Source organism: Eretmochelys imbricata, chromosome 2, assembly GCF_965152235.1.
Source record: "Eretmochelys imbricata isolate rEreImb1 chromosome 2, rEreImb1.hap1, whole genome shotgun sequence".
Classification (NCBI taxonomy): domain Eukaryota; kingdom Metazoa; phylum Chordata; order Testudines; family Cheloniidae; genus Eretmochelys; species Eretmochelys imbricata.
The window spans coordinates 246806130-246823898 of NC_135573.1; the positions used below are offsets into that span (position 1 = coordinate 246806130).

Below are 17769 nucleotides of genomic sequence, written 5' to 3' on the forward strand. Positions count from 1 at the left end.
AGAATAATTTGAATAACCTGAATTACATTTATTTACCACGTGCATTTCACTCAGTTTGGACAATAAAAAATACTTTGACTTTCTTGGTTCTTCACAATTAGTGCAGTGTTGCAGCATTTGGGTTACAAATGCTGTAACTTCAGAGCAAGCCTTTTTCACTGAATCTTCACTTGCATTAATAGGCTTTGTAAAATCTTTATCTAAATTTGAAGCCTAAAATATTGAACAATGTCACTTTTAATCCCTTGATGGTGGCCTGTTTGCTGGCATGTTGTTTTATGCTGCCAGTAAGTTGTGGTGTGACAACTGCACTGTTAAATTTCAATTGTCAGTGATTTGTGATGCTCTTCGCACTTCTAGACAGTGTGGGTGTTTTCCTATATATATAGTTTTCAGTAGACATAATGTAACCTCCAGTTCTTTGAGATGGACTTGACACTGTTAAGCATTTATGTAGTACTCTTTTCATACATGTTTGAAAGTTTAATTCTCAGCTCATCTTGCTGATGCAAGTATTAACTGAGACTGTTGTCTTACTGTTAACACACTCAGTTGTGGGTTGTTGGTTTTTTTGAGCAGCAAACTTTCCTTTGAACTAGTTAGGCAGGAAAGACAATTTTCTTGGTGCTTGTGCCATTGTAAGAAGTAACTGTAAACTTGGGTTTAATTTTTTAACTAAAATGATTGCTTAGTATGCTCAATGATAGGGGGAACATTAGTAGAAGGTGGATAGGAATAGTAAAAAGTAAGTCTAAAATTTAAGAGCTTCACTTTGACTTTGGTAGCTCCCTTTCAATAAGCATTCTGTTACGTCCTCTTTTCCCTATTGGGAGCAAGACAAACAGTAATACACATGTAGAGTGGTGCCGAACAACATGAAAAATTAGAGGTCCCTGTAACAGACATTTACCAATTTTGGTAAGACTTTGTCAGCAAGCTCTTAGGAAGATGATGAAGAGATCTAGCATAAGGAGAAACTGTAAGTGAAAGGTTGCTAGCCTTGACAGTCAACATGTTTTGTATACATTGGTAATACTGTACTTGACTAAATGTACTTTAAGAGATCGTGACTGAGGTATTTATATGTTATAACTATTGCTGAATGCTTGTATTATTAAATAGGTCAATATAAACTGATTAAGTAGCAGTTTTCTTGGCATACTGAATAAATTTAACTTACCTGTTTTACTGTCTTTTTCACATGCAGTGAAGATTTGTGCAAGTTGTAGTAACTAGATAACTGGCCATTCCAATAGTTACTGTGAACTCTGAACAGAGATTGTTTTTTACGCAGTCCATAATTTTCAAATCTGGACGTCAACGCTGTTTAAAATGATTTGTGCTTCAACATAGCAATCACACCTATTTTTACCTTCAGACAGCTAAAACATGAGATGTGATTGTATCCTCCTCTTTGGCACACTTGAAAATGAGTATTGGAAAGTGAAGTTATCTTAAAGTGTAACACGAATCTATAATGTATTGTGCAGAGGGATGGAGTAACAAGGTACTAGAAATGCCAAACTGGGATGTTGGGGCATAATACCCGTTTTTTGCTTTCTACTACCTTTTACACTGCTACCTACTACCATTACTCTTCCAAAGCTGAATGGCTTCATGTCCTCCTTCCACACATTTCATTCTTCTGTGCAGCTCTTCACTCCTGGAACCTGCTTCCTGACCCTGTCTGCCATGCATCCAGCCTTGCCTTAAATATCTTTCTCAAAATGCACTTATTCCATGAGGCTAACACTTTAACCTTCGAGTTATCTTTGAATCCAAACCAGTAAGGGGGAAACTCCTTATCTTCGTGAAGCATGAATTAGTTACTTAAATAGCCATGTAAGCCTATTGTTGTAGTCCTTTTCCTACCCCAGCTGAATGGTGTCATCTCACTATGTTGTCTCTGCTGACGTCATAAACTCTTTGAGACAGGGACACTGTTTTACTAGTTTTTAAAGCTCCATGCATGTTCTGATGCTGTATAATATAGGAAACATATCTTAGACTACATAAGGGAGAAAATTAGATCAATATTAATAGTAAAAAAAAAAAAATTTTATCTCCAGTTATCTTTAGAGCATGTGTAATGGCTGTTTATAAACTTCCTCTTGAATGAGTTTGTCATGCATGCACTGGCCTAAAAATGTTCTTATCACATAATCTTAAACTAAAAATGAAAAAATAAAAACCTTTTTGAAATACTGTTCTGCGTAGAATGCCATGGGATATCGTTTCAAAAATAACTTCAGGCATTCAGAACAAGCGAAGAGGACTAGATCTCAGAAATGAAGGGAATTAACCTCCAAATTTAACTTACTTAAAGAATACCATAGTCGCTATTTTGACAAACCCGTGGAGGTTCAAGACCTTTAGTATAAATAAGTATTCAATTTTCCACTCTGAAGATAAACATTCAGTTTGGTTATATAGTATGTAATCTACAAACGTATGTCCACACAATGTTTTTATTCTTTAGGTAACGCCATTTCCCAATGCTGGATTTATCAATGGGTTTACATCACCAACCTTCAAGCCCCCTGCTTCTCCATTGACTTCACTCAGACAGTATCCTCCCAGAAGCAGGCAAGTTCAACCAAATAAAAATGTATATTATCATTTTTTAAAATATCTGTATTCCAGGAGTTGTGCAAGTTACTTTATTCTTCATAGCTAAAAAAACCTTTAGCTTGCAAGTTGCACGCTAAATTAAACTTGCTGTAAGATTAAATATGGCCAGATGATACTGATATCAACATAAAAACACCGCAATATTAAAAGTGATTGATTGCACTGCTCCCTTGTAGCTCTGAACTGGTCTGCTATGTGCATGATCAGAGTTTGGCTTTGTAACTTTCTGTTCAAAGTTCCCACTGAAAATGTATCTTTCTGTAATGCAGATTACTAAAATTTGTTTTTCTGGACTGGTTGCAGTATTCAGCTCTGAGAATACTGTATTTGGAATGTCTTTCCTGAAGTCCTTGGCTGCAATTATACTATTAGAAATATACTTATCAGCAGATTTATTCATATTGTATATTTAAGTTTAGAATAGTTTTAGTCAAGCACTAAGTTAAAATAGAAGTTCCAAGGTTTAATTTTGCTAAAAATACTTCACTTGTATCCATATAATAATCCATCTCTTTTTAAGAGGATGATCAATTTATAAGGATTATATAAATATACAACAAAGTGCCGAGCAGTTCACATAACCATTTTCGAATACAATGTATTCCTGATTTGTAGGAATCCTAGCAAATCACATCTACGGCACACCATACCCAATGTAGAAAGGGGACCTGGGCTTCTAGACAGTCCTACAATATTCAACTTTTCTGCTGATCGTTTGATTAATGGTGTCAGGAGTCCACAGACAAGGCAATTGGGGCAAAACAGGACACGGATGCAAAATACTACTACAAGTTATACAAAGAGGGATATAGGAACTGGACGAATGGAACAGACTAATATTGACTCTTCCCCTGGCTTAGGAAGAGGAAGGTGAGTGTTTTTAACAGTGGTTCGTATAAATACCTGTGGTGTGGTCTGCTTCTGAGTATTTATTTGTATACACAGTAGTAAACACTTTCAGAAACAGGAGTAACATTAAAACATTAACTATGGCCATGTCTTTTCAATATAATTAAGGCTCTGATTGAAACGTTTTCTCTGAACATGTTCAGTTGATTAAACAATACATTAATGTTAAACAAGGGAGGTAACCTGTTGTGGCTGTAAAATGTTGAAGTTCTAACCTCTTTTTAGAGAACTTTCATGTTCATTTTTGACTTGTGCTAAAATCATCTGTTGTCTAAAACTGTATAAAGAGTTATATGTTAAATGAGGGCCCAGTTTAAGTGAATTGGTTTTCTTAAGTGACTATTTAAAAATGGCACTTTCAGTTGGTCCTGCTTACTGTGTGTTCAGTCATAACTGCTAGATTGAGTGAAACAGTTAACATTTTGCACTCAGTCTAATACTGTAGATAATTCACCTAGGAGTATGTGAGCAGGATTGTATCGTGGCTAACACATAATATAGTTAACTAATTTTCAGTGGCAGGGCCAAATCGTGGTTTCACTTATACCTATGTGATGCAAAGAAAATGGAGTTGCATAAGAGTAACCAAGGGCACATTTTGGATTGTGGGATCTATTGTGCTGTAAGGAAGAAATCCAGTTTACACTTCAGTTCCCAGGTGAAGTTGGCAGGGCTGGGAGTTAGAGAAGCAATTTTTAATTTGCAAATTGAGCAGATTTGATATGGAAGCCATTGAGATACAAACATAAAACCACACTGCCATTTTTTAGTCACACTTTTAGGATTGTATGTTAAAGTAATTCTGGGGAAAAAGGAAGTTATCACTCTTCCTTATCAATAACCATTTGAATTATGAATAGGGCTCAGTGTCCCTCACAGAGGTTGCGGAAGTCATGGAATCTGTGATCTCCATGACTTGTGCAGGGACCAGTGTGGCTGACCCCAGGGCCACCCAAGCAGTTGGCTCTGGGGACAACCACTCAGGTGGCCCCCCGGGGACAACCACACCAGCTGCTGCTCCAGCCGTGGTCCCTGGCTGGCTGGCTGGAGCAGCTGCAGTCTGCTGGCCCCAGGCTGCCCCTGGTACCTCTTCCTCACCACACCACACACCAGGTTTAATCACAGGTATTTTTAGTAAAAGTCATGGGCTGTGAATTTTTGTTTATTGCCTGTGACCGGTCCATGACTTTTAGTAAAAGTACCCATGAATAAATCGTTGCCTTAATTATGAAATGTCAGTTTTTTCAGAAAGCTGAAGTCAGAAGTCAAATTTTACCTTGCCTTTTCACTAAATAAAAATGAGTACTTTAAATGTAAAAGTAAGAACTCCTGGAGTTAAATCCTTTAGTGTTGTATGCAAAAGAACTATATCGGGACATGGTTTTCTTTTTCTAAAACAGGTTTAAGTTGTGAACGGTATGTTAACATATATAATCATGTAGATGGAAGACTTAAGTGGTGTTAGAATTTACATTCTGATGCTTTTGGCACTGGATAAAACTCTAGGATATTTCCTAGTGAGTTTCTATTTTTTTCTTAATACATAGATGTTATATTAACGAAGCATCACAAATGCTGTTACCTTTGTCTTTTTGGAAAGGCATAATGAAAAGCTAAAGATAAAATACGTGGTCGTCTTCAAGTGCTAGCTCATGTCAATTCCAATTAGGGGTGTGTGCACCTTGTGCACAATAGCCGGAAGGTTTTCCCCCTAGCAGTACCCATCGGGTCGGCTCGGACACCTCCGTGGTGCTGTATATAGGGCCCTGCCAACCCGCTGCCACTTCAGTTCCTTCTTGCCCGCTTTGTGCCAACAGCAGGGTGGGCTGCTGGGTCTTGGAATGGACATGAGCAACACCTCTTGAAGAACAACAGTTACGAAAGGCAGGTAGCTGGGTTTTTTTCTGCAAATAAGCTATGTTTTCAAGTTTCAGCCAGTACTAAATCACTTCCTAAATATAGGGTAAAAATTATTCAGCCCTTGTTTATTTAATGGTTTTGGGTGTCCCTGAGGCTTCCTGATAATTTTAGATAGTTGTATTTTGAACAGGGGGATTTTCATTTTAAAAAACAGTAGTTTTGCCTTGTGTAAACTTCGTGGCTTTTTTCTTGTATGAGCTTTTCTTCAATCATATTTCCTCCTTAATCCTTACTAGTCACGGTCTCTAAAATAATGACTTGTATAATAAGCCTCTAGGATGAGGGTGACTGTAATAAGGTAACTCAGAAATAGATTATTTTTATATCCCATCTAGACAAAGTTCTGATGTTAATTGTATGTTCTGTCTTCTAGGAAAAATTCATATGGCTATCGAAAGAAAAGGGAGGACAAGTTTACAGTGAGTGTTGGATCATAATTTAATCTATAAGTGAAATATGGATAACAAACAAGAACTTGATTACCATGAAGAGTAACTGACCAGGCTTAAATAAGATGTTACACAAGAAAACGTGCATTCTAATAGTAAACTAAAGATAACTGACTGTTTTGTTAAGGAAAATAGATCTAAATCTACGTTAGAATACACCACATAATGAACACTAAATATCGGGGGGGGGGTCTGATTATTAATGCAGAAGATTGGAGAGAAAATTTGAAATGCTAGTTTTTTTTAATGATACGTTACCCCCATTCTTACTACTTGTGATACTTCAGCTGAATGCCTGTGTATTTATTTAAACTTCCAGTGAGAGTTGACAAGGTAAGTACAAGGATTCCTCGAGGTTCAGACATGCCTCATTTGGAACTTGAAAATCACTAATGCACCATAGTAGAATTAAGAGTTAAAGAATTAGATATCTTACAGTGATTAATTCATTTGCAGTATCAATGATATAACTGGAACACCTATTAAAATGAGGCAGAACGCTGATTGTAGTATGATGTTTCAGCTCTAAAAACATCTTTGTAGAGAAAAAGCCACTAAGGTGCTTCTAAAGTTAACAAGGGGTGAAATGAGATGGATTTCAGAGGGAACACCACACAACACCTGATTTCAGAAATAAAGTGAGTTCATTTTATGATGGGTGGTGTATGAGCACAGTTGCCATCTACATAAAACTCAAGAAATAGATCATGAATGTAGTGTGCACTAACAGTATTGCAAGTTACCAAAAAATGCTGTTAATCTGTAACTTAATACAACTTAAATTTTAGGCATAAATAAAACATCAGACTTGAAATTTGAAAAGCTTGGGCTTACATCAAAAAAAAAAAACTTTAGTCAGTATCTGTAGCTCTGTTGTGGGACCTGAGATTTGATTTAACTTTATACCCACAGCCTTTCACTCAATTCACTTGTTTAAAACTTCATTGTCATAGCCCATTTGACCACTGTTGCAACAGTTTCTTGGTAAATGATGGTGAAACTTCATGAAATCATTTTTTCCTTCATTACATTATTACTGCAGATCTTCACTGAAGGAGGTGGCCTCTGCATAGTCCCACTTGTGGGATTGGTGCCTCATGGCATTGAGCTGTGGAATCTTCTAGACAGCAGGGTCTGTTTCTGTTAGAGCCCCTTCTAGAGATTCAGATGGTATAAAAGGGAGAATGGGCCCACCTGCCCTTCAGTTGGTTTTTAGCAGTCAAATGTGCAACGGTCTTGGATTGCAGATGGTATCCTTGGTGCTTCCCTTTCTCTTTCTTCTGTCCTTTCAGTTTTTACTTATATTTTAGATTGACAGGTTGGTACAGATTTGTTTAGTTAGAAGAAATGGTACACATCAGGCACAGGTACTGTCTGGACGACCTCAGGAGCAGGAGAGCCACCTCATTCACCCCTGCTCATGGCAGTGACTTCAGGCCCAGTTGACCAATTCTGCCGTCAGATGTCCAGCATCAGCTTTACTAGCTAATCTGGCGTTTGTGACACCAATAGGACCTGGGCCACCTTCTGCTCGGAAACTGTTCAGCTGAGTTCCCTGATGTCTGGATGATACCACTGAAACCTTGTAAGCTGTTTCTAGGCCCAGATTTGAGGTGATCTTGTACCTATTAAGTCTCATTCAGTCCTGCACCATGTAATGGCTCTGAAAATGTCTGATTTCTAATAATGTGCTGGTGCTGTGACTTTGAAATGGTCCAAGACCATTATTGCTTGGAGGCATCTAGTTTACCAAGACCATGGCCTGTCTCGGAAACAAAGCAGCAACACTTCCGATCATTGTAGCTGTACGTTTGTCCTGCTTATATGCAGTCAGCCGCACGCTGACAATCCTGCAAGCTTCTAGAAGAAAGCAAATTAAATATATATTTAAAAAAAAAAAAGTTGGCATCTACTCTTCAGACCCCACTGCTTTGGCATCAAAAGTCTTGATTCTGACTGGACTGGACTCTTGGGTGCTGCATTGCCAGTGCTTTAGTCCGGAATCTCTGCTGCTGAAGGTCCTAGAAAACCTTGGGCTTCCTTCATCCGTTAAGTACAGCAGGCAATCTATTTCAAGGACAGATGCAGTATCAATGGTATAAGGGGAACCCCTATTAAAATGAGTCAGAACTCTGATTGTAATGTTTCAGTTCTAAAAACGTCATTGAAGAGAGAGAGCCTTTCTTTTTTTTTTTTTTTTTTTTTTTCTTCTGTTCTTTACTGAAACCACCTGGACAAATAGTGAAGAGTTCTGCTATGTAACTTTTACTACTTTTTGTATTAAGTCCTATAATTACTAAAATGGTGACTCAGTGGGGAGAAATAAGCTTCTGTTTCTACAGTGCATTGTGACAGACCATGCGTAAGTAAGCTACCAAATATCGTTCAGCAAACGGCCTGGTCTACCAGTAGACTTTGTACCACTATTTTGGATAGGGATGTGATTTTTATTTATCAAAATAGTTGCACCAATATAACCGCTAGTGTAGACAGTTCTCTGTATAAAGGTGGTCTATACTGATACAGCTTATTTCCCTTCCTCTACAGTCATAAGTTTTACTGGAATAACTATATCCACACTCGTAACTCATTAACTATTCAAGTATAGTTAAAGCAGTACAACTTGTGTGTGTAAATAGGGCTTATGTTCCTCACTTCCCATTGTACATTTTAGTCAGAATTAAATTTTGTCAGGGATCCGATGGTGAGTAACATTGAGGCCCTGGTCTTTCCTATTTTTGGTGCTTAATTGTTTTGTATCAGAGTCCCATAATCTTCCTTAACTGTAGTCTGATGTAATAATATGTCACACTTCTGTTGTTACAGAGAGGTCAAACGCAGTCTCCACCACCTCCAAAGCCTCCATCTCCTAGCTTTGAATTGGGATTGTCCAGCTTCCCTCCATTACCTGGGGCTGCAGGCAATTTGAAGACTGAAGACTTGTTTGAAAACAGACTGTCCAGTGTCATAATGGGAACATCAAAGGAAAGAGTGAGTATTTTGAGTTTACTGCTTTACATACCTCCTTGTTTCGAATTCAGTGGTTTATGCAGTAAAAACATAATTCAAGTAGAATTTAACCATGCTTTTATCTAGGTCACGGAAAACTGTAGTTGTTGTTGTGTGTCTAACTCCTTTGTCATCTCCATTCTCATCCGAGCAGTTGGTTGGCAAGAGTGCACCCTCCGTGCTGAAGGATAACTGAGGTGGTGTGGCGTATGGTGCCCCAGAGTAACTATTTCTAATTAGTTGTTAGTGACGAAAACAGAGAGCACTTTTTTCCATGTTCCCAGCTGTGTCAGGTTACTACTTGTTACATTTTTGATAGCATTAAGTGAAAAATAATCTTAGCCCTGGTCTACACTACAAGTTTTAAGTCGAATTTAGCAGCATTAGATCGATTTAATCCTGCACCCGTCCACATGACGAAGCCATTTTTGTCGACTTAAAGGGCTCTTAAAATCGATTTCTGTACTCCTCCCCAACAAGGGGATTAGTGCTGAAATCGACATCGCCGGGTCAAATTTGGGGTAGTGTGGACGCAATTTGACAGCGTTGGCCTCCGGGAGCTATCCCAGAGTGCTCCATTGTGACTGCTCTGGACAGCACTTCGAACTCAGATGCACTAGCCAGGTACACAGGAAAAGCCCCAAGAACTTTTGAATTTCGTTTCCTGATTTGGCCAGCGTGGCGAACTCAGCAGCACAGGTGACCATGCAGTCCCCCCAGAATGTTTCTACGCTCTCCCTATCATCTTCGTCCCTGAGGTTATCGCACATTAGAAGGTGGAAAAAACGCACTCACGATGACATGTTTTCCGAGCTCATGCAGTCCTCCCGCACTGATAGGACACAGCTTAATGCATGGAGGCATTCAGTGGTTGAGGCCAGGAAAGAATTGCTGTGTTTGCTTAACAGCAAAAGTATCATGCCTCACTAGTGATCCTGCCCGAGCCAGGTCACTATGTCACATGCACTCCGCGTTGTGTCAGCCTTGGGCAGGGGCATGACCGCTTTGTAAGCAGGAAGGCCATAGATATAGACATTGCATTAGGTAGCTTCTGTAGCTAGAGAAAACATTCCGGTGCATTCGGCAAAGTCTGTGGCAAAAAAAGAGAAGCCCCTTGACACAAACTATTAATATACAACCTCACGTTACACAAAGTATAATAGGGACCACGCGAGGGATACACTCAAATTTGGTTTCCCTAGTTTAGTGGTTATCCCATTCACCTAACACGTGAAAGGTTGCTGGTTTGAAACTGGGCGGAAACAGGTTCCTGTTCCTTTTTCTGACTCGCCTCCTGCGTTTTTAGTCTTAGAACAGACCGCGCTGTGAAATTTTACTTTGAATTATATCAGTTCTGAGTTAAATAATATGGAAGCTTTCTCTAAGTTATAGTCCCAGGTTCCTTACCCTTTCAGCTGCTCTGATAAATTAACATTTTTGTTAGGGGCGGGGGGAAATTTTTATGAAGCCTTTTATAGGATCTAAATGCTATCTAGGACTCTGAAATAATCTTAATGTGGCCTATAGAGTGCAATCCTTCGTTCTGGATTTGTCATTTCACAAGTTGAAGTGGTCCTTACTACTCTCCAGGCTTCATGAGCCATGGGAGCAAGGGGTAGGCTGGGGTAGGTGCAACGGTGCGGTGCTGCCAGCTGGGAGAGCAGCCTGAGGCAGAAGCCTCCAGCTCACATGATATTCCATGCAGAACTGAATCTCCATGAGACGAAACTTAAAGAAGAGAATGATCTGGAGTCACTCCCATTCAGTGCTCTAAGAGGAGGATAGCCATGTCTGTCCAGGCACACCTGATTGACCTCACCGAGGTCTTCCAGGAGCACCCAGGAGATGTACGACGGCTATCAGTCCTATTGCATCGTCTGCTGTGAAGGCAAGGAGCTGCTGCTGTGTAGCAATGCAGTACTGTATCTGCCAGCAGCACCCAGGAGACATACGTGAGCTGAGCGGGCTCCATGCTTGCTGTAGTATGGCAAGCATAGCAGCAGGCTGAGAGGAGCCAGCGGCCAGGACCCTGGCTGGCAGGAACCAGCGGACAGAGCCCCAGCCGGCTGCTGGTCTGGGGCTCTGTCCGCCGGCCCTGCTCAGCCCACTGCCTGCCTGGGGTTTCGATCATCCAGGCAGGCAGCGGGCTGAGCAGGGTCGGCGGCCGGGACCCTGGAAAGAAGGTGTGAAACGATTGTCTGCTCTTGCTTTCACAGAGGGAGGGAGGGGGGCCCGATGACATGTACCCAAAACCACCTGTGACAAAGTTTTTGCCCCATCAGGCATTGGGATCTTAACCCAGAATTCCAATGGGCAGTGGAGACTGCAGGAACTGTGGGATAGCTGCTCACAGTGCATTGCTCTGTAAGTCAATGCTAGCCACGGTAGTGAGGACATAGTCTGCTGACTTAATGCACTTAGTGTGGACATACGCAATTGACTGTATAAAATCAAATTCTAAAAATCGACTTCTATAAAATCAACCTTATTTCGTAGTGTAGACGTGCCCTTACACTGCAATTTGCTCATAGTTTGATTTGTTGTTGATTTTTTTTTTCTTTCCTCCCCTTAAACACTTAGAGAACTGTTGCAGGTGGGGAAAACACATTTTCAACCTCTGAAATAAAAGGAAAGAGCCTGGAAACTCTCTCTCTAAACACTGGGCTTGTCAGTTGAAATAATAAGTATTGCTAAACCAATTGAATCCAAGAGCGGATGTGTGATATCAGTTGGAGAATGTAAAAATACACCAAAATGACCTGGCAGACTCTGCTTTAGGATGCAGCTAGAGATGTAATTCAGAGTTGATGCGCTCTCTAGCTGCTCATAGATGGTGCAGAGGAGAGAGTCCTAAAGAATGCAGTCTGTGGGCCCAGGGTGCTCTCCAAGACAGATTTAATTCCCTAGTGACTATCAAACAGTCTGGTTTGTTGAAGTCTGTTCCACCATCCCTTCAGTTTAATTTTGGTTGCTTTAGTTTTAGTTTAGTTGCAATTTTATCGATATTGTGTATGTTGATTCTCAGTTATAAAATAACAAGATCCTCCGGTGCAGAAGGGTTGCTGTGGACTATTTACAAAACTGGTTTAACTGGCTCGGGGTGTAAGGATGACCCACTAGTGGTAAAGAGTCACATCATAAAGGGGCTTACACAACATTCCCTCTCTTCCCCAACCTCTTTCCCACCCACCCTGATATGGTGGTAGTAAAGACGATATCGTGGAAGTGTCCTATGTCATAGCAATCCCTGGTTACATTTTTCTGCCCACTGATGCTGGTAATGGTCTCAGTTAAAGAAAGCCCTAAGGTTCTAACAAGGGGCATAGCCGTTTACAGAACAGTGCCAGGGCAGTGCAAAAGTGATTTCTAAGCCACCTTCACCCATTTTCCTTATCCTTCTCCCCCTCCCCACCGCCACACACACACACTTTTCCACCAATTTGTAGTCTCTGCATTTTGGCCATATTTAAGGATCTGGCCCACAGTCTCTTGGAAATTTTACCTGTTTTAACTCTTAAAGATTCATATCTTCTTTACTCAAATATAACAAGTCTCCACTCTTCTACAAGGGCAGCTCTAATTTGGTTAGGCCAGGGTGGTCTCGTGACAGCACAGTCTATTGCTACACTGGGTGAGGAGTTTGCCTTGGACTCTGAACTCCTGTTTCTGGTTTCTGCTACATTGTGCATGTGCTCATATTTGGAAAAGAGGGTTTGACCCTGAGCATTGCCACTTGAGAATGACTGGGGTCTCATTGATTTGGCTTCCAAGGGAGTTTGATTCCACCCTGTAGGGTATTGTGGGCGTCCTCAACAGAGTTTAAAGTGGGGATTCCTAGATGATACTTTCTGCTTTTCATCTCAGGATTTCATAGCATTTTTTCCTCCAAGCTTCACAATAGCCCTCTGAAGTAGGCAAGTATTACTATCCTTATTTTACAGATGGGCGACCATATGCAGAGGTTTATTCAAACCAGGTTACACAAATCAGTTGGAGAGGTAAATAGTGGTGTCCCCCAGGGATCTGTACTAGGACTGGTCCTATTCAACATATTGATAAGTTTCAGAGTAACAGCAATGTTAGTCTGTATTCGCAAAAAGAACAGAAGTACTTGTGGCACCTTAGAGACTAACCAATTTGTTTGAGCATAAGCATCCGATGAAGTGAGCTGTAGCTCATGAAAGCTTATGCTCAAATAAATTGGTTAGTCTCTAAGGTGCCACAAGTACTCATACTGATAAGTGATCTGAAAAAAGGGGTGAACAGGGAGGTGGTGAAATTTGCAGATGATGCAAAATTGCTCAAGATAGTTAAGTCCTAGGCAGACTGCGAAGAGCTACCAGAGGATCTCTCAAAACTGGGTGACTTGGCAACAAAATTTATCAATTTAATGTTGATAAATGTAAAGTAATGCACATTGGAAAACATAATCCCAACTATACGTATAAAATGTTGGACTAAATTAGCTGTTACCACTCAAGAAAGAGATCTTGGAGTCATGGTGGATCATTCTCTGAAAACATCCACTCAGTGTGCCAAAGTGAACAGAATATTGGGAATCATTAAGAAAGGGATAGATAATAAGACCGAAAATATCATATTGCCTCTATAAATTCATGGTATGCCCATATCTTGAATACTACATGCAGAAGTGGTTGCCCCATCTCAAAAAAGATATATTGGAATTGGAAAAGGTTCAGAAAAGGGCAATAAAAATTATTAGAGGTAGAGAATGGCTTCCATATGAGGAGAGATTAATAAGACTGGAACTTTTCAGCTTGGAAAAAACATGACAAAGGGGGGATATGATAGAGGTCTAAAATCATGACTGGTGTGGAGAAAGTAAATAAGGAAGTGTTGTTTACTCCTTCTCAAAACACAAGAACTAGGAGTCACCAAATGAAATTAATAGGCAGCAAATTTAAAACAAAAGGAAGTATTTTTTCACACAACGCACAGTCTGTCTTTGAAACTCTTTGCCAGAGGATGTTTTGAAGGCCAAGACTATAACAGGGTTCACAAAAGAACTAGGTAAGTTCGTGGAGGATAGGTCCATCAATGGCTGTTAGCTAGGATGGACAGGGATGGTGTCCCTAGCCTCTGTTTGCCAGAAGCTGGGAATGGGCAAGAGAGGATGCATCACTTGATTATTACCTGTTCTGTTCATTCCCTCTGGGGCACCTGGCATTGGCCACTGTCAGAAGGCAGGATACTGGGCTAGATGGACCTTTGGTCTGACCCAGTATGGCCGCTCTTATGTTCTTATGTAAAAGACAGGAACGGAACCTAGATATTCGGTCCTTCGCTGATCATGTACCATACTCCCCCTCTAAATATAGTTTGGGAAACTGTTTCAGAAGAGCTCTGCGTACGCTTGTCTCTTGCACCACCAGAAGTTGGTCCAATAAAAGATATTACATCATCCGCATTCTCTCTCTGATCTATAAACATGAAATTTTAGGGCTCAGTCATGCAAGGAGTTGAGCACTCAGGCCCAAATCCATCATATGCTTCTATCGAGACTACTCCTATAATTATAGTTAAGTATGTGCATAAGTGGTGTGCTGGATTTGGGCCAGGATGTTCAGTACCTTGCAGGATCAAGCCTTTACACACTTAACTGTGGGTGCAGAGTGGTACTCTCTTCTAGTTAATTTCTAAACACCAACTACGTACGTGCTGCATGCAGCTGCTCATGATTTTGTTTTCACCAAAGTGTAAGTCTCTGATTTTGTTAGGAGAAACTGAACATAGTTAGTATGTGGTCTGAATCATAACTGCCTCATGGATTACTGTTCACCATGGAATTGCCTATCCACAGACCCCACTGTAGGGATCTCATGCCTAGCCACATCAACATGGAACCAATTTTGAGTGGTAGTTGGAGGACAAAATAATTCCCCTGTTCACACTCACACACTGCTCCCCTTACTTCACTTCTCTGCTTGCAAAAATGGTCACAGAGCCAACCTCTCCCTTCTGTCTTACTTGATGGACAAATCCAATACTTTTAATTGGTTTTGTTGTTAGAGCTGGTTTTAGCATGGGTAAAGTTTCTCTTTTAATTTTGCAACTATTTGGATTTTAGTATGTCTAGATCCTCTTAGGCCTTGACCAGGAGGAAGGATCAGTCTTTCGGGCAGTGGAAAATTTTAAGGTGTTTTTCGTATTCAGTGGTCAGTCCCACTTCAGATGGGTGTGAAAAGGGCCCTTTAGGTCTTGGATAAGAGCACTCCTGTAAAGGCTGTGATGCCAACACGCTCTTCTCAAAAAGGTACTGAAGCCCATGAGACACTTCAAGAGAACTCACCTTTGCAAAATACCAAGTTGAAAGAAGTGATCCTGTTGTCAAGGTGCCCTGTTAAAAGGCATTGAAACAAGCTTCACCAGCTAAAAAATTAGGCTTTTGGGACAGAGCCCAAGAACAGCACCTTTTCACGGTGTCATTGGTTCCAAATGGCTACACAAGAAGGTACTTCAGTAAGGATCCTACTGTTGGATCCCAAGTATTGATGTGCCCATTGGATCGGTCTGACCAAAGCCCCAGGAGTAAACACGTTTTTGAAGGTGAGAAGGCTGTTGGGAGACTCTCTGAACCGTCTTTGTTGTCAAACCGTGGCTGCTCTTTTCTCCCTCCCCCGCCCGGGAACTTAGCTTCCTTTATTTTCAGCATTAGCCTGTTGATCGGTGGCTGTTCACTATAAATTAATATGTAAATCATGTAGTTTTCTTATTCCTTTGCAAGAACAAGGGCAGTCCTAACACCTCTGCTTAAACATACGGTTTTGTTTTTTTAGAACCTAAATGTGGATGCAAGTACAAACACTATTCCTTCAGGAATTCCTCGAGAGCCATTGTTGCCAGCATCTCCTGCTCTGTCTGGGACATTTGAAAGGTCTCCTTCCCCATCCCAGTCTCCTGAGTAAGGATTTAATTACATGCCTATAATTATTCTTTTCTGAATCAAGAGTTTGCATTTTCAAAAGGTTAGGTACACTGTGTGTAACTAGCTATTGAATCCTTAATCAAGGAATGGAGTAACAATATTTCCTGTTGTGAACTATACATAAAGCAGAAGGCATTAGCTTGTTGTTTATTGTGTTATAAATGTGCACACTTTATAGTTGCTAACAAATTGCATAGTCTTGATTCTTAATATCTGTAAATGTTTAATAAAATGGCAAAAAATACTTTAAGCTAGGGGTGGGGAACCTACAGCCTATGGGTCGAATCCTGCCTGCTGCTTCATTTCATCTGACCTGCAGCAAGTTTCCACACCATGGGCCAGAAGCCGTGAGCCTTGGCGCCCTTCTCCTCCCTTGTCCCCCTCCCACCCTGTGGGGCTGGAGCCGCGAACTCTAGCTCGCCCTACTGCGGGGGGAAGCTAGGGTTGCCAGGTTGTTAAAAGTACAGTCAGCTCCCAGAAGCGACTGGCCCGTAGGCGTGGGGTGATCAAGGAAATGCCTCACACTGCCCCCACCCTTAGCGCCAGCTCTGCAGCTCCCATTGGCCAGGAATCGCAGCCAATGGGAGCTGTGGGGACGGCACTGTGCAGAGCCAGGGGCAGTACTGGAATCCGTAAGGGATGCTGGTGATGCTGGTCCAGTACTCCCAGCCCTCCCTGGCCACATGGGACAAGCCAGCTGAGATGCCACCTGTGCCACAATTGGAGCATGGCATTGAGGCGGAACCCACGCCCCGTACTCTGGTGCCCAGAGAACCCTCCCCTGACAAAGAAGGGGGTGACACCATCCCTCAGGCCACTCAGTTGTCATCATCGTCCCCAGAGAAGGTGGTGGCCGGACCCTCCCACAACAGCAGTCCCCCCCCCGACAATTTTAAGGAGCACCAGGCCCTTCTTAAATGGGTGGCAGAGAATCTGGGCTTTCAAATCAAAGAGAGAGTTTAAGAGGCAGAAGACCTCTTCAATGTCATCTCTGCCCCACACTGGCAAAAATGGCATTGCCTGTCCACCCAGGAGTGATCAAAATAGCCAGGTTGGTGTGGCAAACATCCTCATCTATTCCGCCAACATCCAAGGAAGCAGAAACGAAATACTATGGCCTTGGCTACACTTGCAAGTTAGAGCGCATTAAATCAGCCCTGGGCGCCATAACTCCTGAGGTGTCCACACTGGCAAGGCACGTATCGCGCCTGGACTCTGCAGCTGGAGCGCTCCTAGTAATCTACCTCCACAAGAAGCATAAAGCTTTTGCTGCGCCCTGGCTGAAACGCCCGGGTGCCGGTATGGACAACATGTTGTATTATGGCACTGTGATTGGTCTCCGGAAACATCCCATAATCCCTTGAAGTCAAGTGGCCACTCTTCTCATTGTTTTGAACTCTGCTGCAGGCATGCGTCTCCCCTTTCAAAGCTTCGTTTCTGACAGCCGGCATACTTATCTGCTCCAGGACAAAGCAAACCCATTACTGTGGAATGCCCCTGCTGCAGAGGCAGGCGAGTGTGTGTGAAAGAGGTGTGGGGGCTGATGTTGGGGTTTTCCCTTTCCTTCTGCTGCTGTCTGAACTTACAAGATAGCATGCTGACACACTCTGCCCCCCAAGACAGTCTCTTCCCCAACATACACACAACACACTCCCTGTCACACTCCACCACCCCCCTTCCCTAATTTGAAAAGCATGCTGCAGCCACTTGCACACTGGGCTAGCTCCCACAATGCACTGCTCTCTGTGGCGTTGCAAGAGCTGCTAATGTGGCCACGCCACTGCACTGGCAGCTGACCGTGTGAACACACAGCAGTGCTTTCCCTGCTGTGGTCTCCAAGGGCTGGTTTAACTCCCGGCACTCTACATCTGCAAGTGTAGCCATGCCCTATGTCCCTGCAAAGAG

At 41.8% G+C, this 17769-nt stretch overlaps 1 protein-coding gene across 3 annotated transcripts in view; it reads left to right on the forward strand.

Annotated features, from left to right (window-relative positions):
* LARP4B (La ribonucleoprotein 4B) overlaps positions 1-17769 on the forward strand; it is a 113871-nt gene that overhangs the window by 80941 nt on the left and 15161 nt on the right. For all 3 annotated transcript variants that reach the window (XR_013344966.1, XM_077808340.1, XM_077808339.1), the window contains 5 exons: positions 2480-2586; positions 3247-3501; positions 5834-5879; positions 8736-8900; positions 15716-15840. Coding sequence is in view for 2 of the 3 variants with exons in the window: in XM_077808340.1 (XP_077664466.1) it covers positions 2480-2586; positions 3247-3501; positions 5834-5879; positions 8736-8900; positions 15716-15840 (698 nt within the window). In the remaining variant the exon portion in view is untranslated. The remainder of the gene's footprint in view (positions 1-2479; positions 2587-3246; positions 3502-5833; positions 5880-8735; positions 8901-15715; positions 15841-17769) is intronic.